At 45.9% G+C, this 20,762-nt stretch overlaps 2 protein-coding genes across 28 annotated transcripts in view; both read left to right on the top strand.

The window, feature by feature from the left end:
• Positions 1-209: 209 nt before the first annotated feature.
• ankrd1a (ankyrin repeat domain 1a (cardiac muscle)) lies at positions 210-3,296 on the top strand. The gene is made up of 9 exons (XM_028007081.1): positions 210-366; positions 659-820; positions 1,556-1,684; positions 1,836-1,943; positions 2,023-2,121; positions 2,201-2,299; positions 2,386-2,484; positions 2,965-3,063; positions 3,144-3,296. The coding sequence occupies exons 1-9, from the start codon at positions 340-342 to the stop codon at positions 3,228-3,230; spliced, it is 909 nt and encodes a 302-aa protein (XP_027862882.1). The 5' UTR covers positions 210-339; the 3' UTR covers positions 3,231-3,296.
• A 1,718-nt stretch (positions 3,297-5,014) lies between these two features.
• The window catches only part of kif20ba (kinesin family member 20Ba), a 29,590-nt gene continuing 13,842 nt past the window's right edge, over positions 5,015-20,762 (top strand). For 2 of the 27 annotated variants that reach the window (XM_028006963.1, XM_028006956.1), the window contains exons 1-26: positions 5,015-5,153; positions 5,624-5,726; positions 5,824-5,913; positions 6,008-6,130; positions 7,196-7,334; positions 7,416-7,606; positions 8,268-8,322; positions 8,756-8,998; positions 9,073-9,184; positions 9,260-9,331; positions 9,398-9,544; positions 10,170-10,332; positions 13,555-13,785; positions 14,091-14,230; positions 14,314-14,434; positions 14,517-14,628; positions 14,722-14,879; positions 15,670-16,917; positions 16,948-17,324; positions 17,407-17,545; positions 18,228-18,350; positions 18,437-18,485; positions 19,124-19,249; positions 19,389-19,501; positions 19,581-19,736; positions 19,805-19,972. In XM_028006963.1, coding sequence (XP_027862764.1) covers positions 5,628-5,726; positions 5,824-5,913; positions 6,008-6,130; positions 7,196-7,334; positions 7,416-7,606; positions 8,268-8,322; positions 8,756-8,998; positions 9,073-9,184; positions 9,260-9,331; positions 9,398-9,544; positions 10,170-10,332; positions 13,555-13,785; positions 14,091-14,230; positions 14,314-14,434; positions 14,517-14,628; positions 14,722-14,879; positions 15,670-16,917; positions 16,948-17,324; positions 17,407-17,545; positions 18,228-18,350; positions 18,437-18,485; positions 19,124-19,249; positions 19,389-19,501; positions 19,581-19,736; positions 19,805-19,972 — 4,695 coding nt within the window. In that variant the 5' untranslated portion in view covers positions 5,015-5,153; positions 5,624-5,627. Of the gene's footprint in view, positions 5,487-5,623; positions 5,727-5,823; positions 5,914-6,007; positions 6,131-7,195; positions 7,335-7,415; positions 7,607-8,267; positions 8,323-8,755; positions 8,999-9,072; positions 9,185-9,259; positions 9,332-9,397; positions 9,545-10,169; positions 10,333-13,554; positions 13,786-14,090; positions 14,231-14,313; positions 14,435-14,516; positions 14,629-14,721; positions 14,880-15,669; positions 17,325-17,406; positions 17,546-18,227; positions 18,351-18,436; positions 18,486-19,123; positions 19,250-19,388; positions 19,502-19,580; positions 19,737-19,804; positions 19,973-20,762 lie in introns of all 27 variants that reach the window. The other 25 variants (XM_028006975.1, XM_028006972.1, XM_028006967.1 and 22 more) reach the window with 25 other exon arrangements.

The following is a 20,762-nucleotide window of genomic DNA, read 5'->3' as shown; positions in this document are numbered from 1 at the left end:
ACAAAATAAGAACTATAAAATGAAAAGTTTTTCTTTTAAACATTTTCAGGTTCTCAGATGAAAAGAGTTTTCACCTTGACATGTCAGCAGAGTGACACCTCTGTCCTGTCCTCCATCTTTGCATGCTGACACACTGATGTCCAAACTGGGAGGACTGGGGGCCGGACGCGACGCAGCAGCACGAGGACGGTAACACGACTCCGACCGAACGTTTTTCCTGCCTGATATAAAAGAGCCGCAGGCTGCAGAGGGACACAGAGGGACACAGAGGGACACAGAGGGACACCAGAGGGACACAGAGGACCCAAATCTGTCCCAGAACCTCCCAGCTTCATCAGGATGGGACTGCTGAGTGTGGAAGAACTGGTAGGTTCTGCTCCGTTAACTGGGAATGATGGTGTGCTGGATTAGAGGCGTGTAAATTAATTTATTCAAATGTAAATATTTAAATTTAACATCAGTTACAGTATTTTTGCATCTTCACCATAAATGATGGTTTTGTTTTATTACTTCAGTCCCTAAAATAAATAATTTTATTGAACTTTTGGACAAACTAGTAGAAGTTGCAGTAATTTAGCAGAAATATTTGAACTAAAAATGACAGTATTTTAGACACCATGAGGTTTGTGTGCTTAAACGTTGTGACTCATCGCTCCAGGTGACCGGTAAGAGGTCAGAGGGCAAAGAGCCCAGAGACTTCCAGGGGGGCGAGTACGAGGCGGCCGTCAACCAGGAGAAGCGGGATGACCGTCGGTCGCTCCAGGAGCTGCCGGGGGAAGGCGGAGCTTCGGAGGAGGAGGTCAGCGTGGTGGCTCTGAACGTGAGTCTCCTCTGCTGGATCCAGAACCAGAACCAGAACCAGACCCAAGCTTTTTTACTCACAAACTAAACGCTTGTTTCCGTCACATTCCTGGTTCTAAAGAAAAACATCTCAGTTATTATAAGGAGGTTTAAAAAAAATCTTTAACATTTCAAATCTTTCAACCAGTTTCCAGGAAGAAAGTTTAAATGTTGATGTCACATGCTAAAATGTTAGAAGAGAAACTTTGCTGGTATTGAAAGCCAATATTAAATATATTACTCAACTTCCATATGTTCATTTTGTGCGCAGCAGCTTCTTCTTTGCTCTTCATTTCTTCCTTGAACTTAAACTGGGACAAAGTTGAAACTCCGTTTGATTTCAGGCTTACTGCGCAGTTTTACCTGTCTGTGCTGCCCCCTGGAGGTACTGAAGTGCACAACAACTTGGATTTATCAATTACCTACTTAGAGGAATATTTGCCAGGCCAACAGCTAATCCCATCATCTTTAGAAGATATTTGCAGCTGAATATTGATTTAGAAAATAGTTTACACTATATAATATTTTTAAATGAAAGGTAGCAACACACATTCCAACCCATCCTTTCTAAAAAGGTTAAGGTGTTTTCCCAAGTCTGCTGTGAATGAATCTAAGGAACATTTTCAATACCTTCAAGGTACTCTCTGAAACCTGCTTTTAGTTCCACTGGGTTTTGTGGCATTTTAAAAACTTTTCTTTGTCTCTGCTCCGTCAGACGGACAGAAGCGGGAGGCTGAAGCTGGAGACGGTGGACGATCTGTTCAACATCCTGCAGCTGAGGAAGAGGAGGAAGGAGAGGAAGTCTTCTGTGTTCAAGAAAACTGAACCGGAACCAGAGACAGTGGTAGGACATCGTCAGGTTGTTTTCACCTGAACCAGAACAGGTTCCAGTTGGACCAGTTGGTCCTGCAGGATGGAAGGTTCCGGACTGGACTGGTTACAGCAGCAAAGCGTCACTTTAGTTTATACTCTGTGGCGCTTTGTGTGTTTTCCAGCCAGAAACGGTGGATGAGCAGCTGTTCCTCACGGCGGTTATGGAGAACAAACTTCCTGTGGTGGAGAAGTACCTGGCCGACGGAGGAAACCCAAACGCAGCCGATAACGTGAGAGAGAAACTGTTAAAAACCATGGAAACATCTCTAATTTACGGAGTTTATGAATAAAATGCTTTTTATTTTCCAGTTTCAGAGAACTGCTCTGCACAAAGCTTCCTTCAAAGGACATGTGGAGGTGATGAGAAAACTTCTGGAGGCCGGCGCTGCCATAGAGCAGAAAGACAAGGTCCTACTCTCTCTTCTTCTGTTTCACACACCCATTACACACACAGCCTGACAGTGCAGTGTGTGTGTTTGTGTTGCAGCTGGAGGCCACAGCCGTCCATTGGGCCTGCAGGGGAGGCAGCCTGCCAGCCCTGCAGCTTCTTCTCCACCAGGGAGCCAAGTTCACCAGCAGAGACAAGGTTAGTTTGCCTCTCCCTGGTGGCGACACATGGGACTGCATGAGCAGATGTGTAGAAATTATGTTTCCTCCTCCTGATGCGCTCAGCTGCAGAGCACACCTCTTCACGTCGCTGTGAGGACCGGACACTGCGAGTGCGCCGAGCATCTGATCCACTGTGGAGCCGACGTCAACGCCAGAGACAGAGTGAGCATTCAGACACTCAACAACTCATCTGATTGTTAGATCCATAAACCTTCAGGTCGCCTCTGATTTCTCAAATACACCGCAAAAATGCAAAAACCTTACCAAGTATTTTATCTTAGTACACCTGAAATAAGACAAAACTAACTTACAAGTAACTTTTCAGCAAGAAAATGTTTTAAGTGAATAATTTCAGAATGTTGGTGAAAAACTACAAGTTCCACTGGCAGATTATTTCACTTATAATATGCAAAGTGAGTGAAAGAATCTGGCAGTGGAACTTGTACTTTTCCATGAATATTAAGGAATTATTGACTAAAAATAACTTGTATGTCTTGCTGAGCAGTTCCTTGTAAGTTAGTTTTGTCTTATTTCAAGTGTAGCAACTTATTTTGAGCAGAAAGTAGACCAGAACTACTCGGTAGGGTTTTGTGTTTTTGCAGTGTATTTAATGTTTCTGGTTGTTTTTGTGTCTGCCTGCAGGACGGAGACACACCAATGCACGATGCTGTGAGGATAAACCGATTCAAGATGATCAAGCTGCTGATGATGTACGGCGCCAGCCTCATCACCAAGAACAGCGTAAGTCCCATCGGCGCGGCTGGACTCCAGCATGGGTCCAGGTCCAGTAGAGCTCAGTCTGGTCTGCTCCTTCTCTGCAGGATGGAAAAACTCCAATGGAGACGCTGTATTCATGGCAGAACGGAGCCAAGAGCCTGCTGTGTAACTTCAACGAGGAGAAGCCCTGATGCCCTGGACTGTCTGCAGGAAACAGACGATTCAGGGATCTGAACCGGCAACCCGCTGGCTCAGTAGACCTTTGGTCTCCATCAGGGAATGTTCACCAACAATGTGAAGTCCAGGCAGGAAGAGTTTTGTCTCTTCAGTCAGCTGGATGCTGCTGGTCGGTGTCCAGCTGACAGAAGACAATTTCTTCAGTTTTTCTTTATTTAATATTGAGCTGAGTTGAGTTCAGTGACGATGCACCAGAAGGTGATTCATTTCTGGATGAATGAGATGTTTATTTATTGCCAGACGTGATTTAGCTCTAACAGTGTGCGGCTTGTTGTGCTGATCGATCTGCACCTGAAGCAAATCGTCTGCTTTTGTGCTGTTTAAGGGAAATAAGTCAGAACAAAGTAAGTTTGCTCTCCAGGTTGGACAGAATCTCTCTCCTTTCCTTCTAGTTTTTATTCATTCTGATGATCTGTTAATGTAAAGGCCGTCCTGCTTCTTCCCAACCTTCTGTTAGGGACAAAAACTGATAGATTGTTCAGAAAGTTTTCCCATCAGGCGACCGTTAGGATATTCAGGCTCCACCTCTAATTATGACGCTGATAAACAGAGAGACAGAGTTGGAACGCTGCTGATGGTTCAGAGGAAGTTTGCATGTAAAGTTATTGAAACAAATGGATTTTGTAAGATGTCTGTAACTGTTGGTTTTTATTGATTGAAATATAAATATGTAATAAACTTGTCTTTGATTTGAACGTGTTTTATTCTTGTTTGTCTTCAGCAGACATGTAGAGCAGTTAGCAGCTAACAGTACTAGCTCAACATATTTTCAGTCTACTTAAGGTAAAAAATAACTGTGTGTTTAGGCAAAAAAAATGTACGTTACAGAAGGTCAGATGAACGATCAGGCATCATAATTCAGAAATAACAGCGTGTGAAGTCAAAAGGCAGCTGAAGGGACGGCACATCTGGTTCATAACCCTCACAGCCAGTTCAATGCTTCAACTAGAAACCTGTAGCTTAATCCGTCTTTACTGTGACTGGTGGAAAAAGATCCTTATTTAATATCACTAAACACATAGCCTGCTGTGGGGAGAAACAAGCCTGGTGGGGGGCAAATAAAGCCTGGCATGAAGCGTCTGACTGCTCCTAGGATCTCTGGGACCCTCAAACCCCTCCACCATGATGAGGTGGCAGCACACGGAGGGGGGAAATAAAACCAGAAACAGTCGTTAACCGATCTGGAGAGAGGTCTCTAGGTGGCGCTCTGGTGTTAGTCCAAGGATGGTAAAGGAAAACCTGACAGTATTAACTGATGTAAAATGGCTGCCTTTAATCAGCTTGGTTCTGTGGTTTCTTCCAACAGAGCTTTATCGGCTGAAATTGTATAATCTGGATTAGGTTTTCTGTTTTTCTTTATTTTGTCAACAAAAGAAAAAATAATGTATTTTGTATGACTAGAACTTTTTAAGTACTTTAGACTTATCGAAAGTCATTTTGTATTCTTAAAAATGAAAATTACTTTTTACCTTTTGTACTTAAGTACATTTTAAAACTTTTTTAACTTTAACTTTAGTAAAGTTTAAAAAGTTTTTACTTTTACTTTTGCTAGAATATTTGCTCATACAAGTGTCTCTACCTCTACTTATGTAGAGAATGTGAATAGTTTTGACACCTCTGCTTAAAATTACTGTCTTCTTGTCTGACTGTTGCTTTCCGGTGATTAATTTCACATTCCGAGCTCAAATATAGTTCATGAACGCCACACAGCTATAGCGCATGCGCAACTTCTGTTTGGCACCGATTGGACTCTTTCAAACGCAGAACCGCGACTGTTTAGTGTGATTTAGCTCGACGACAGTTAGCATGTCAATTTAAAAAGAAGAAAACGTATTATTTTTGCTTGTGTGTAAATGCTATGAATGTAAAGCTGCTATGTGAGTACATTTTCAGTTCTGGGCGTAGTTGTAATATGAAAGCTGGGTTGTTTTTTCTTTAAATTTACCGAACTTTAGCAAAGTTTTAGCCGTGTCCAGCTAGCCGTGTTAGCCGTTGACAGGTGACACCGTTTCATGTCGTCAGGGGAAAAAAACAAAAACAAATTTAGGAAAGATTTTTGAAAGATAACAAACATGAAAACAATTGTTTGAGAGGATGTTGTATTTTAGATATATTTTGAGCGCAGACATTGTTATCTAGCATTGAAACATAGAAGGAATTTTCTCTCTGTTTACCGAAAAGCTTCGAGAAAAAGAAAACAAGAAATTCTGGTCAGTTTTCAACACCATGGAGGCAGTGGGCTTTGCACCATATATTGATTTGTCAGTTCGATGAACCTTTCATTTAATTGCCATCAATAAGTTTCTGCCTTTAGATAATTAGTGTTTTTGTTTTTCTGTCTCTATAGAAAAATGACTGACTCCTGCCTGAACCAGACTGACCTACGAAGACTCGCTGAAGATGGGAAAAATAAACTCTCAGCAGAGTTCATCCCCTCACCAGAACTACCGGTCAGACCGAGCTTGAATTCCACCTGTTGGGATCTGCCTTCATTGACCTACAGTGCTTTATGTTTGTAACTGTTTTCTTGTTTGTTTTGTTCTGCAGCATTCCTGCATGGAGGATAAAGAACACCTGCAGGTTTACCTCAGAATCCGACCCTTGACCTCAGCAGAAAGAAGCAATGGAGAGTCACAGGTAGAAATGCTTCTAACTGTGGAGACATTGTTAAATTAATCTGGAAGACGACCTGCAGCAGATCACACAGATCGTATTTTTGCTTTTGTTGCAGGACTGTGTTGCCATGGAAACCCCAGATACGGTTCTCCTGAAGCCTCCCAGTCTGTCCCTTTTGGCCCGGCTCAGCAGTGATAAATCCCTTCCTCAGACCGGCCAGCGCTTCCAGTTCTCCAGGGTGAGACTTTGACTGGGACATAAACAGGAAGTCCATCTGATTCTTGTTAAATGGATCCACAATTAGTTAGTTATTAGTTACACTACATATGTTATTGTTATGCGTAAAAAGCCATAATCTTTATGTTGTAACAGTATCTTTATTATATTTTCCACTTGTTTAAGTTGCAACTTTCTCAGCTGTGTAATGCCTTCTGGGCCGATGATGCATTTAGGTCATAGTGAATTCAAACAAAACAAAACGTAATGGTGGTGGAGGCTGTGAGGGCCACAAAACGTCTGGATGGAGACAAGCCGCCTCAAAGTTTTTATTTGCCGTCATACGCAAGTTATCTATGGAAACAAGCTAATGTGATTGGCCTATCTACTGTTTACTATAATAGCTAAAGCCAACATCATTACCAGCAGCTAACACATTAGCAAGATCTATTGCCATTCACCGTAGCTAATCATTACTAGAGCTAACTGCATTAGCGAGAGCTAGCACCATTGGCAGGAGTTAGAGTTAACGCCACTAGCAGGAACTAAAACTAGCACAACTAGCAGGCGGTAGTGCTAACTCCATTAGCAGGAGCTAAGAAATTGGAAGACGAATAGATGTTTATTATGAAGCATCTTTAAGTCGTTGTAACAAACCATTCTATTATATTTGAAAGTGTTTTTATCCCGATGCTAACGTAAACATTTTGAATGATAAACTTCAGCTTTTTTCAGCATTCCCTCGCCTTCTGGGCCGGTAGCAGAACCAACACCAGCTTCCTCCTTCTCATCTTCATCTCCTCCTGTCATTTCTGCATTGTCGTTTGTTTCAATGTGCTCTGGTTCAAACTGAAAGTGTTGAACGTTACTTATTGCACAAAAATTTGTGTTCTGGCTATATGGAGCTAACGCTGTAGCACCTAGCATACGTCATAGTCCCAGGATGCATTGCAGCGTAAACAATATATTTGTGTTAATTTTTAAATGAATAAAAACTTATCAGCTTTTAGTACTTTTACTGAATATTTCTCAGATTAAGTGTGTTATTGCTAATTGAGGATTGATTTAACGGTTCTGTCTTTTTAAGGTTTACGGCCCAGAAACGACACAAAGTGAGCTGTTTGAAGGCACCGTCAAAGATCTGGTCAAAAATGTCCTGGAAGGAGAAAACTCTCTGATTTTCACCTATGGAATCACCAACTCTGGGAAGACCTTCACGTTCCTCGGTACTGCAACCCGCAGTGTGAAGGCCTGCTGCCTGTAGGGAGCGCTCAGAGCTGACTGTGCTGCTGTTTGTGCTGCTGAAGGTCCCGACTCTGAAGCTGAAGCTGGAATCCTGCCCCGGGCGCTGCACCTCATCTTCAGCAGCATCGGTGACAATGTGTTCCAGGGCCTGAGCGTCAAGCCGCACCGCTGCAGGGAGTTCCTGGCTCTGAGCCGCCAGCAGCAGGCCGACGAGGCGCTGTTCAAGAACAGCCTGCTCAAACAACTCAGAGAGGTGAGCGGCTCCGGGCCCGACCCCCGCAGGACCCAGACGGGCCCAGTTGGGTGTTGGGCCCAACTGAAGCAAAACTAACTGTTTACAGGAGGCAAGCTTTCAGTTAGACTCTGAAATGATTTTATTATGGTTGTATATGAACTGAGTCAGATGAATAAACCTGATTATCTAACAGTGAGAGGTTGAACATACATTTCTAATCTGCATTACATTATTAATGACAAGCATTAGTTCTGCAGGAAGCCTACATTAGTAGAGTTTCTCTCTCAAGATTTGAATGTGTTTATATGACTTGGATTGAATTTGTTAGATTTCTGTTTTAAGTTAGGTTTTTTTTAAGTTCCTTCAGGCAACATTTGTAGTAAATTCCCACTGAATAAATAATCTGAACTGACCCAGTTACCATATCAACAACACATTTCCTTCAAAATATTTTTATATTTTTAGGCAGATATTTCTGAGAGAAATTCAAATGAATATTGTTAAAACTGAATTCATACTCAGGAGTTCAGACCGAGTTACCACGGTAACAGAATCAGGATCAGTAAGGTTCAGTTTTAAGAAGAAAGCTTGACTTTCTGCTCAGCGTTGCTAGGAAAGCTGTTGACCTCTGGAGGTCACCTGATGCTGGATGTAATCTGTTTGTTTCTGTTTCCTTCAGAATGAGAAGAGCAGCAGCAGCCTGCAGAACGCGACCAGCAAGACTTGGTTTGAAGGTGAGTCTGATATCTGTTTATTTCAACCAGCAGCTTTTCTAATTATTTTATTGATTAAAGCTGCAGTAGGCAACTTTTATAAAAATGTGTTTTACATACATGTTGAAACTGTCACTTTGTCCTGACAGAATAATATGAAAGAGTTAATCAAACTCTTCCCAATGGTCCTAGTGCCATTTGCAGAAAAACACCTCTACAGTCAGAAACAACCAATCAGAGCCAGTGTATACACCAGAATGATTGACAGCGTTAAGACCCTCCTCCTGGCTCTAACTGGTTGTCTTTTACCAAACGATGTATTTCTGCAGATGGCAGAGGAGATTAGATTTAATTTGATCACATTAACTGTTTTATATTTTACTGTCAGGACATAGAAATAATTTTTTTGTGAATGTTTGGAGATGTAGCTTTAAGCCAGCGTGTTTCTCTGCAGCTGTCTGTAGGGTTTTAGAAGGTCTGTTGTCTGCAGGCTCCACGGCGCCGCAGCCCAGTACTGCAGCCCAAGACAGAATCATCCTGGACGTCAAACCCAACACCAAGTTCTCCGTCTGGGTCTCCTTCTGTGAGATCTACAACGAGAACATCCTCGACCTCCTGGAGGTGGCACAGAGCGGGGCGCTGCGCAGGCCGGCTCTGCGGCTGGCACAGGACGCCAACAGCAACTCCTACGTGAAAGGTCAGGGCGCAAAGCTGCAGCTGAAGGTTTTCTGATGTCAGACAGGAAGTGACTGATGGCTGCTGTGTGTTCAGATCTACGCTGGGTCCAGGTGAGCAGTGCTGAGGAGGCGTTCAGAGTGGTGAAACTGGGCCGGAGGAACCAGAGCTTCTCCTCCACCCGCCTCAACCAACTCTCCAGCAGGAGGTGAGCAGCGCCACCGTTGTTCCTCACGTCCAGCTGCTTCCTGCTGTTCTCTAACGGCCGACTGTCTGCTTCCAGTCACAGCATCTTCTCCATCCGGATTCTGAGCGTAGAGGACAGCGACCCGCCCAGAGTCCACACCATCAGCGAGTGAGTAGAGGGGAAGCTCACCCGCTCCAGCTTGTGCAGGTTAAACATGGCCGCTCTGCCCTGCAGGTTGTGTCTGTGTGACCTGGCTGGCTCCGAGCGATGTGCCAAGACTCAGAACAAAGGAGAGCGCCTGAAGGAGGCAGGAAACATCAACGCCTCACTGCTCAGCTTGGGGAAGTGCATCAAAGCTCTACGCTACAACCAGCAGGCCAAGTGAGTCGCCTCCAGGTCCAGTTCCCCCTGCTGGTTCTGACCTGTTCACAGGAAAAAGAGTTAAAGCCTTAAAATGTCTGAAATTCATCTAGAAGAACTATTTGGCCTTAAATATATTGTGGGAGGTCCATTTATTCTCATATATGTAGTGTTTTTTTTAATATTCTTGTGGAACTGTCAGGCAGAAGTTTGGCTCCCACAGGCAGCTACAGGTAGCTAGCTGCTAATATACTGTTGCTAGCTAGCTAGCTAGCTATTGTTTTTGCATTTATCTTGGGTCATTTAATTTTGTTTTACAAAAAAATTAAGAAAGCAAGCAATTAGCCGAATTATGATTGTCGATGTTTGATTAAAATTAGTTAATAATAATAATAATGTCTGCTTAGACCTTCTGTCAGTGTTGTAGTATTTCCTCCATCCAGCAGAGGGCGCTGCTGGTCGTCTTAAACTGAGCCAGTTGATACAGAAACAAAGATGGCAGAGTCATACCAGAATGGGAAAGAGAAACTTTCAAAACGAGTGTGCGATACAAATTTTGAAATATATAAACTCAACACACTTCTTTTTTCTTAAAGTTTGGGTTGAATCGTGTTTCCACCAGCAGTCTGTCGTCTCCTGCCTTCAGGCTGCTGCAGCACATTCCCTTCAGGGAGAGCAAGCTCACACACTACCTGCAGGGCTTCTTCTGCGGCCGGGGCAGAGCCTGCATGATTGTCAACATCAACCAGTGCGCCTCCATGTACGACGAGACCCTCAACGTCCTCAAGTTCTCCGCCGTGGCCCAGAAGGTCCGTACAGTCGTCCTCACTGTCCCTACAGAGCCGTCAGGGTTAAATGTTTTTATTTTGGGTTTTTTTTACCCCTCCAGGGGTTCTTTTTTGTGGGCTCTAGTGTCCCTTATATGATAGTGGGCCGACAGGAAACAGGGAAGGAGAGGGGGCAAGACATGCGGCAAATGTCGTCGGGTCCGGGAGTCGAACCCGAATACGGGTCGCACTACGTCCTACGCCACCACGGCACGCCGCAGGGTTAAATGTTTTTGACTGAGGAGGAGTGGTGCTGTGGGCTCCCCCTGCTCTCTAGAACAGTCAGGAATCACCATGGCAACCAGTGACTAGGCCTGTCACAATCACAAATTTTGCCGAGCAATTAACTGCCTCAAAAATTGTTGAGATAAATGATAATATTGTTTGAAGACCTTTTTACACTGATCTAATGGAAATGACCGGAGGGGGACCGGAGGGTGTGCTCCAATTATAGAGGGGTCACACTCTTAAGCCTCCCTGGCAAGGTCTATTCAGGGGTCCTGGAGAGGAGGGTCCGTCGGATAGTCGAACCTCGGATTCAGGAAGAGCAGTGTGGTTTTCGTCCTGGTCGTGGAACACTGGACCAGCTCTACACCCTCAGCAGGGTCCTGGAGGGTGCATGGGAGTTCGCCCAACCAGTCTACATGTGTTTTGTGGACTTGGAGAAGGCGTTCGACCGTGTCCCTCGGGGAGCCCTGTGGGGGGTTCTCCGGGAGTATGGGGTACCGGGCCCTTTGATACGGGCTGTCAGGTCCCTGTATGACCGGTGTCAGAGTCTGGTCCGCATTGCCGGCAGTAAGTCGGGCTCGTTTCCGGTGAGAGTTGGACTCCGCCAGGGCTGCCCTTTGTCACCGATTCTGTTCATCACTTTCATGGACAGAATTTCTAGGCGCAGCCAAGGTGTTGAGGGGATCCGATTTGGTGGCCTCAGGATCTCATCTCTGCTTTTCGCAGACGATGTGGTCCTTTTGGCTTCATCAGATCGTGATCTGCAGCTCTCGCTGGATCGGTTCGCAGCCGAGTGTGAAGCGGCCGGGATGGGGATCAGTGCCTCCAAATCCGAGGCCATGGTCTTGAGCCGGAAAAGGGTAGAGTGCCTTCTCCGGGTCAGGGGGGGTGTCCTGCCCCAAGTGGAGGAGTTTAAGTATCTCGGGATCTTGTTCACGAATGGGGGAAGAAGGGAGCGGGAGATCGACAGGCGGATTGGCGCAGCGTCTGCTGTCAAGCGGGCGCTGTACCGGTCCGTCGTGGTGAAGAGAGAGCTGAGCCAAAAAGCGAAGCTCTCGATTTACCGGTCGATCTACGTTCCCACCCTCATCTATGGTCATGAGCTTTGGGTCATGACCGAAAGAACGAGATCGCGGATACAAGCGGCCGAAATGGGTTTTCTCCGTAGGGTGGCTGGGCTCTCCCTTAGAGATAGGGTGAGAAGCTCAGTCATCCGGGAGGGACTCAGAGTAGAGCCGCTGCTCCTTCACATCGAGAGGAGCCAGTTGAGGTGGCTTGGGCATCTGGTCAGGATGCCTCCTGGACGCCTCCCTGGTGAGGTGTTCCGGGCACGTCCCACCGGGAGGAGGCCCCGGGGAAGACCCAGGACACGCTGGAGGGACTATGTCTCTCGGCTGGCCTGGGAACGCCTCGGGATTCCCCCGGAGGAGCTGGAAGAAGTGGCTGGGGAGAGGGAAGTCTGGGCCTCCCTTCTGAAGCTGCTACCCCCGCGACCCGACCTCGGATAAGCGGAAGAAGATGGATGGATGGATGGATGGATAATGGAAATGACGTAATAATGCATGCGATTTCCTGCCAAAAATAGATACACTTTATTTTCAAAAGAATATTTAACACTGGAACTGATTAACAAAATAAACAAAACAACCAAAACAAAAATAAAATGGATTCTCAGTCTCCATTAACAAAAAATGTACTTGAATAAAAACTAAACAACATAAAGCCAAAGTGGAAATAAATACTGCATTCAACCAAGAGTGCAGATTATAAAGTCTGTATATTATGTTGCCCTTCAGTAATAATTAGATTTAAATAGAAAAGATGGGCACATCGACTACCTGATGCAATAGTTCACACTACATGATTTTTTGCCCCGATTTTCCCCTTATGATTGTCTTAGAACGTTGGCCGTTCTCTAAGATTGTCGCTTGCGATTTCGTAACCGATCATTATGTAGTGTGTGGTGTGTTATGGTAGAACGTCGTGGCCGCTCCGATCTAAATCAGGGGTTTCCCCCGACTGGGAGCAAGAACGCAGCATGCTGAATGTGACAGACAGCCAATCAGAAAGCGTGGATTCCCCTCCATGCCTTCCGAGAGGAAAGCGCGGATTCCCCTCCGTGCTTTCTCCCGGGTGGCGCGCAGGGGAATCCCAAACAGCTGACACTGCACAACCCGAAGTCCAGCGGACATTGGAGATGATATGTGGAAACAACATTAATATTTATTCAACATTTGCAAAGAATATAGAAAAGACAAGGGGAGGAGCTGGAGCGAAATTGCTACTGGAGTTGATAAACCCGGTAACTTTTCAGTTTATACATAATACATAACTGAATGCAGCTGGTGTCCTTACAGATCTTTAACCAGATCACAGCCGTATTATATCCTAAACCTTTACATACCAAACTTCTGTCATTCTGTGGTGGAAATTCAAAGCCACATTTATTCTTTACAAAAACTCAAAAAAAAAACAACTATTGAATTCTGCACTTATTATATTAATATTTTTCTTTAATTAAAAATTAGTTGGTTCTGCACTTTTTTGAGCCAGATTTTCCAGAGCCATAACTTCTCCAGAGCTGCAGGTTACAGACTGCTGCCATGAAGGCCTGCCAAGCGGGCATTCAGTGTTTTGCCCCCACAGCGTGGAATCAGTTGCAGTCTGAACTTAAGATGTCGGAAATGATTTCACTGGACTTATTTCGAGCAGTTCTTAAAGATAGACAACAAGATTCTATGAAACAGTGTCATTGTTTTTAAATAGTTTTTATTGTTTTATACTTGTGCATATGTATTAATTGTTTTTATCTTGTAACCAGGTTGCTATGTATTGCAATTTTTTGCTCAGGTCCCTCTTGAAAATGAGATCTAGATCTTAACTGGGTTTACCCTATTAAATAAAGGAATATATATGAATGTCCCCTAAGCCACATTAGGTGTTACTGATTGAGGTTTGTTGTTCCCGTGGTTCCAGGTGGTCGTCCTGATCTCCAGGCCGCTCCCTGCCGTCGCGTCCTGCAGTGACTCCTCCTCCTTCAGAGCCTCAGGGAGGAGGAGCGCCGGCTGGGAGACCAGTCTGGAGGACGTTCTGGAGGATGAGGAGGAGGAGGAGGAGGAAGAAGAAGACAGTGTCATGGAGGACACTATGGATCAGACGACCAACGGAGGAGAAGAAGAGGAAGTCATCAACAAAGGGATGCATGAGGTAGGGTGGGCATTTATTGTATCGTTTTTTAGCGTTCACAGCCATAAAAAAAGGTAATAAATAGCTCTTATGGCCATTTTTATTGTTATCACAATACTACCACAAAACATTGTGATAAAATTCTGCGTCCATCTCTCCCAGCCCAACTGGAGGTCGTTGCTTATCGCTTCAGCTGAGTTTTAATTTTGGTCAAAATGTGAGGCGATTCGGGACAGCTGATAAACCTCAGAACCAAACTGACTGGGTTTGTAGAAACAAATCCTGCTGCTGTTACAGTGTCGTCTCTCTCCTTGCTGTTCCTGCAGCAGCAGGTGGCGCTGTTGAGGCAACTGCAGGTCCAGCTGAAGATGGAGCGCTCGGAGAACCTGCTGCTGGAGGCCCGGGTCAGAGAGGAGATCAGTCGCGAGTTCTCAGAGCTGTTCTCCGACATGCAGAAGGACTACGAGTGAGACGCTGCTTCCCTCCTCTTCTTCGAACTGGTTTAGAACCAGAACGACTAACTGGTGTCTGTGTGTGTGTGTGTGTCAGTGAGCGCCTGGTCAGGGAGAGGGAGATCCTGGAGGAGCGAGGTGAAAGGAGGCTGGAGATCTTCAAGAACCTGGTCAAGAACTTGTCCTCAGCTGGCTGCAGCTCGGACTCGGTCACCATGGTAATGCCTTCTGACCATGGGATGTACACTGACTGGACCTGTGGCTAGATCTCTAATATTTTTCATGTGTTTTTCCTTTCAGGACAGATTTCTGAGCTGTCAGGCCTCTGAGCTGCCAGGTGCATCTCACTTCAGCCTCGGATCCGGACCGACTGAAAAGAAACCTGAAGACGATCAGAACCACGAGCACAGAGGTACCAATGATACCTGAAGGCATCAGGAGGAAACGGTCCAGCAGTGACTGTAAATCAATACTGTTTTCTCTGCTTTTTTCTTTTCCTGTGAAGCTGATGAAGCAGAAGAAAAGAAATGGCTTCTTCTTCAGCTCCAGGAAAAGTCAGTGCAGGTGGCCCAGTTGGAGCAGCAGCTGGAGGACCTGAAGAAGAAGACAGAACTGGGCTCACAGAACAGCTCTGATCGAGGCAAAGATAAAGATCAGCTCCAGGTAAGAAACACCTGAGAGGAAGACTGAACTTTGGTGCTATTTCAAAAAATATTTGAAAGTAATTTTCTGATATTTTTTGATACTTCCCCCTGTTATGGAGAATAGAGGGACACTGCTGTTCTGTAGTAAGGCAGTCCCTAACCCCCGGTCCGCGGACCGGTACCCGGCCGTGCAAGAAATAATTAAATACTTCCGTTTTACGTATTGAGTCTGGAGAATCTTTTATTTTGAAAATCCTTTAACCGGATTTTGTCGGTTACGTCTTGAGCGTCAACATTGAGCCCACAAGCAGCAGAATGATTTAGCAACAGCATCTTTGTCATCTTCTCCCATCAGGCCTGTTGTCTTGTGCTGGGCTAGCTATCAGAGCTAACTGCTCTCTCAGCCAAATGCACAGTTGTGATGCTTAAACCTCAGGGTTTTTAGCAGGAATGTGTCACAGTTTAAAAAAAAATCCAAGAGGACCAATCACACATTCCTGAGGAACACCAGAACTTAGTTGTTCCACTTGGCAACAATTCAGTTTTGTCTTAAGACTCCACGAAAATCTCCACAATCTATCAGAAAGAACCCAGAACACATTATTTTACGCTCCTGCATCTTTACAGAGTTTATAGATCAACAACAGGTTTCCATGACGATCCCACCTGCAGAAGTTTAGTGCATTCTGCTGATGCGTCTCTATGAAGAACTTCAGTCTCTTTTTCATGTGATGGCGGCACTGTGTGACCAGCAGCATCAGTGTTTTCATTTAAATTTCTTCAGAAATGATGAATTCTTCTCTTTTCAGGAAGCTCTGACTGCGCTTCAGAAGGAGCAGACGAAGAGAGAGGAGCTGATGGCTGCGCTGGAGTACCAGACTCTGGGGAAGGAGGAGGCGCTGGCCTCCCTCCAGGAGGAGCGCAGAGCCAGGGAGGAGGTGCAGTCTGCTCTGGAGGAGAGCCGGCGGCAGCAGCAGGAGCCCCGAGTGGCGGAGCAGGTGGAGGTGCAGACTGCAGTCCACCTGCAGCCTGCTGTGGAGGAGCTGGAGGAGAAGATCCAGGATCAGTCCTACCAGATCCACGTCCTCACAGAGGAGCTGCAGCAGCTAAAGCAGCTGCACACGCCTGTTTTCTCTTACTCTGACGGCGTCGACATCCAGCTGTGGAAGGAAGTCTCTGAGCTCAGCAAGAGGCTGGAGGAGGAGAAGAAGAGGAGCGAGACGAAGCAGAAACTCATCCAGCAGCTGGATGAGGAGAGGAAACAAAGAGAGGCCGCAATAGAGCAGCAGGTCAGAGAGCTGCAGAGGAAGCTTGAGGAGCAGGAAGAACTGCGAGTCCAGCTGGAATCCCAACGGGAAGCGTCCAATCAGGAAGCAGAGCAGCTGCATCTGAAGCTCAGACTGCAGCAGGAAGCTGCAGAGAAACTGAGAGACGACCTGAGAGAAGCTGAGCTCCACAGCAACACCGCCTCAACCAGCGCTGAAGACCTGCACAGGGTGAACTCTGACCTCCGGAAGGAGATCACGTCCCTGAAGGAAGAGGCTTCCTCTGAGATGGAGCAGATGAGACGAGAGAAGGACCGGCAGCTGGAGGAGAAGCTGGCTGAGATGGAGAGAAGATCTGCTGAGAGGGAAGCAGAGCTGCTGGAGGAGCTGCAGGAAGCAGAGCGAAAGGTCGCAGCCCTGCAGGAGAACCTGCATCAGTCAGAGCAAAAGGTTGCGACCCTGCAGGAAGCAGAGCAAAAGGTCGCGACCCTGCAGGAGAACCTGCATCAGTCAGAGCAAAAGGTTGCGACCCTGCTGAAGAATCTGCATCAGTCAGAGCAAAAGGTTGCGACCCTGCAGGAAGCAGAGCAAAAGGTCGCGACCCTGCAGGAGAACCTGCATCAGTCAGAGCAAAAGGTTGCGACCCTGCAGGAAGCAGAGCAAAAGGTCGCGACCCTGCAGGAGAACCTGCATCAGTCAGAGCAAAAGGTCGTGACCCTGCAGGAGACCCTGCATCAGTCAGAGCAAAAGGTTGCGACCCTGCTGAAGAATCTGCATCAGTCAGAGCAAAAGGTTGTGACCCTGCAGGAAGCAGAGCAAAAGGTCGCGACCCTGCAGGAGAACCTGCATCAGTCAGAGCAAAAGGTTGTGAACCTGCAGGAGACCCTGCATCAGTCAGAGCAAAAGGTCGCAACCCTGCAGGAGGCAGAACGAAAGATTGCAACCTTGCAGGAGAATCTGCAGGAGTCACAACAACTGGCCGTAACTCTGCAAAGGAAACTGCAGGAAGTTGAGCAACAGGTGGCGACCTTGCAGGAGAAGCTGCAGGAAACAGAGCGACGGGAGGAGGAGAAGAACCTTGCTGCCCAGGAAGTGAGGAGGAAGGAGGTGGAGCGGCGGCAGGAGCTGCTGGCTGTGGCTCATGAGGCCTTAGCTGAGAAGGATGCCGAGCTGGAGAAGAAAGCCGGGGAGATCAGCAGGTAACGACGAAGATGAAGCCGCTTCTTCATCTCTTCCTGAACCTCCTTCCTGATCTCTCCTCCTTCCTGTGTCTCTGTCCAGGCTGAAGCTGGAGGCTCAAGAGGAGGCGCAGCAGGTGAAGAGCCTCCGTCTGGAGCTTCAGAGGAAGGAGGATGACTCGTCCGACCTCAGAGAGAAGCTGGCTGACTACAGGAAGCAGGTCCAGCAGGTCCAGAAGGAGGTCAGTATCAGAACACTGGAGGATACTGGGTCAACACATCCACACATCCAGCCGGGTTTTAAACGAGGCTGACTAAACCTCTGTAAATTAGAATATCTTAATCTGGAGCACATTGTATGTTTTCAGGGTGTCTGTGCATTTTTAAAAAGTCTTAAATTCATAGATCTAAAATACATAAAACGTCTTAAATACACACAAACAATGTAAGTCAGGTTTAAATACTTTAATCACAGGTTTTATATTTTGTCGCAGTTTAATCTCGTATTGAATGCGGTTCAGGCTACTGCTAACTACCTGCTGCACCTTTGCTAGCTGGTTTTTTTTCTGTCTCATGGGTGAGTGCAAATTTTTAGCCTGCTGGATGAAGTTAGTCTTCAACATTCGCTCACTTCTGTTGCCTACCCATTTGATTCTGCGTGCATTCAGTGCTAATGCTTTGGCTCAGAAACGGTCTGCGTTGCTGCTGTTAGCATCGGTTTAAGAGCAGCATTTGGTGCGACACAAACTGACGTTTCAGGTTTAGTGGATTTTAAACACAGTGGTATGGCAACATTCTGACCTACTGAAGAATTTTATTTCAACAAAGTTGTGAGTAGAGCATGGAGTTGAGAGAATTCATAAAAGTCTTAAAAAGTCTGAAATGTGAGTTGGTGAAACCTGCAGAAACTGGTCTTGGTTTCAGGTGTCGGCCATGAGAGCAGAGGAGACGGCCCTGAAGCAGAAGCTTTCTGACTCGGAAAAAACCAAGAAGCAGCTGCAGTCGGACCTGAGCAGCAGAGACAGAACCATCCAGCAGCTCAGAGCCGTAAAACAACCCTGATGTTTCTGGCTGTGTCTGATTCCTCCCGGTCTGCTGGATCCTAACAGCTCCTCATGTTTCTGTTCTTCCAGGAGCAACAGGACTCTAAGGCTGCCCAGCTCTACCAGGAGGCCTGTAAAGGTAGAGAACCGCTCCCTGATCCTCCTTAGTCTGGGATGGATTAGTCTCCATCAGGCTGCTAAAATATTTCCCCACTTTAGTCGTTTTGATGTTTGCTGATCCATAATTCTGAGTTTATTGCAAAATTTTCATGATAATGATCATCATTTCATAATTTCTTTCTTCTATATGTAGATTTTGGAAGAAGTTTGAAGAAGAAATGTTGCAAAATTATAAGCTATAAATTAAGTAGCTCCACAAAATCAGGGATTTTGAAACAAAAAATCACTTTTAACAACAGTGTCACTGTCTGCAGGTGTTTCTGTCAAGCTTCTGTTTCAGCCATTTTAATATGTTTAAAACGTAAATATTGAGATTGGGGGCGTGGCCAGCAGCAGCTTATTTGCATAAAAGTGACAGAACACTAAAGCGACTCATTCTGGAAGAAACATGCAGAACAGAGGAGGTGAAATCTCATCATCGGAGAATGATCTTATACAAAACATGTAACACGTTTACAGCCCTAACCTGTACTTATTCAAGGAAGCATGAAATAAATGTGAAAACATTCAGGGCCACAGTCCAGCTGAGTCCTCCCTCAGGTTGTTGCTTTTGCGAAACGGTTGAGGTCAGCCATGTTCCTATCTGCTCCTCTGCAGAGCTGCAGGCCAAGCAGCAGGTGATGGAGGACATGCGGCTGGCGCTGACGGAGCAGGAGGAGACGCAGCAGCAGATGGAGCAGGTCCTGGACGACAAGATGCGTCTGATGCAGGAGCTCTCTGCAGGTGAGACGCCAACACCTGGATAAAAACCAGTCAACACCTTCACTCCATCATTCAACACCAAAAACTTCAGATCTGTCGACACAAACTGGTGATTTTACTGACAGAATGATGTAACAACGTTGGTTGTGTTCTGTTTCAGAGGTGGAGAAGCTGAAGGGGAAGCTGCTGGAGCAGAACAGAGGGTCCGGCCGACCTTCAGACGATCTCGGGCTGGCCAGAGACGAAGCTTCCCGAGCCCAGCAGAGCTTAAAGGTAGAAGCTGCAGAGCTGGAGTCTGTCTGGATGAGAAACGTTGGACATGTGGACAGATGGACGTCTGCTTCTCCTGCAGGTGTTGACAGAGAAACAGCAGGCTGAACGCAGGAAGTGGCAGGAGGAGAAGCTGTCTCTGATTGGCCAGGCCAAAGAGGCAGAGGACAAGAGGAACCAAGAGATGAGGAAGTTTGCTGAAGACCGAGAGCGCTACTGTCGCCAGCAGAGCCTCCTGGTAAGAGCCGGACTGTGACTCATCTGCAGCTCCAGATGTTTTTCCAACACGTCTCCGTCTGCTCCCAGGAGTCCAGGCTGGAGGAGAAGGAGGCAGCCATGGAGAGCTGGAGGGCGGAGCGGGACACGCTGGTCGCCGCTCTGGAGGTACAGCTGCAGAAGCTGCTGGCCAGCCAGGCGGACAAAGACAAGCTCATCAAGGAGCTGCAGCAGCAGAGCGCAGCATCACCAGCTGGGGTCAGTGCAGCGCCACACCTCCCTCCTCACACCTGACCGACTGAATGTCTGTTTAGTGATAAATCTGTCCCATCAGATGTTATTAATGATCAAAAATGATCAGGGTTTGGTGAAAGAAGAAGTAAATCAGAAATCTGATCTGAAAGGTTCCATATTTCTACCTCTGCTCTCCGTCTGTCTGACTGGAAGCAGAATGAAGGAAAATGAAGATCTTAGGATTATAGCTGAGCTTAAATAACTTAATCGTTAAAAATCATGAATTTTTCTCATTGGACTTTTTCCGTCCACAGTTCTCTATGTAGAATAACCAGCGTAACGTTTAACACTAAATAAAAATAATTACGTTAGGACTAAATTATTGGCCTGGGATGTTTATGACCGAGGAGAGGGAAGCAGCATCTTAATGGGAAAATATAAAGATAAAAACTAATACATTTTGAAATATTTGAACAATGTTAACAAAAATTGCTAGCATAAGGCTAAAAATTAGCTTTGTTGCCATGGTGACATGATAACAATGCTACAAACGTTATAATTTAAAGACAAAACAAAAACGGATCAATGAGTGAACAGAGCCAAATTATTAAGAACACTTAAAATATTTATCAAAACTAAACAACAGTCACATTTCAGAACAACAAATGGTTTTATAAACAAACTTTCTGTGGATGCTGTTATTGAGTTGATGAATAGCGACTCAGAGCTGAATATGGCAACTTTTAAATCAAGTTTTCATCAAGTTGAGAGATTCATCAGCCAAACCGCTCCAACCAGAGCAGGAAGTGTCAGC

The sequence above is a fragment of the Xiphophorus couchianus genome, chromosome 22 (assembly GCF_001444195.1).
Source record: "Xiphophorus couchianus chromosome 22, X_couchianus-1.0, whole genome shotgun sequence".
NCBI classification, from domain to species: Eukaryota; Metazoa; Chordata; class Actinopteri; order Cyprinodontiformes; family Poeciliidae; genus Xiphophorus; species Xiphophorus couchianus.
The sequence above is the reverse complement of the archived record's forward strand: the minus strand, read 5'-3'. Positions and strand labels throughout refer to the sequence as shown.

Coding starts and splice junctions, on each gene's coding strand:
- ankrd1a (XM_028007081.1), top strand. CDS start 340: ATGGGACTGCTGAGTGTGGAAGAACTG. Junction 1,685..1,835: donor AACCGGAACCAGAGACAGTG/GTAGGACATCGT, acceptor TGTGTTTTCCAG/CCAGAAACGGTGGATGAGCA. Junction 2,300..2,385: donor AGTTCACCAGCAGAGACAAG/GTTAGTTTGCCT, acceptor TGATGCGCTCAG/CTGCAGAGCACACCTCTTCA.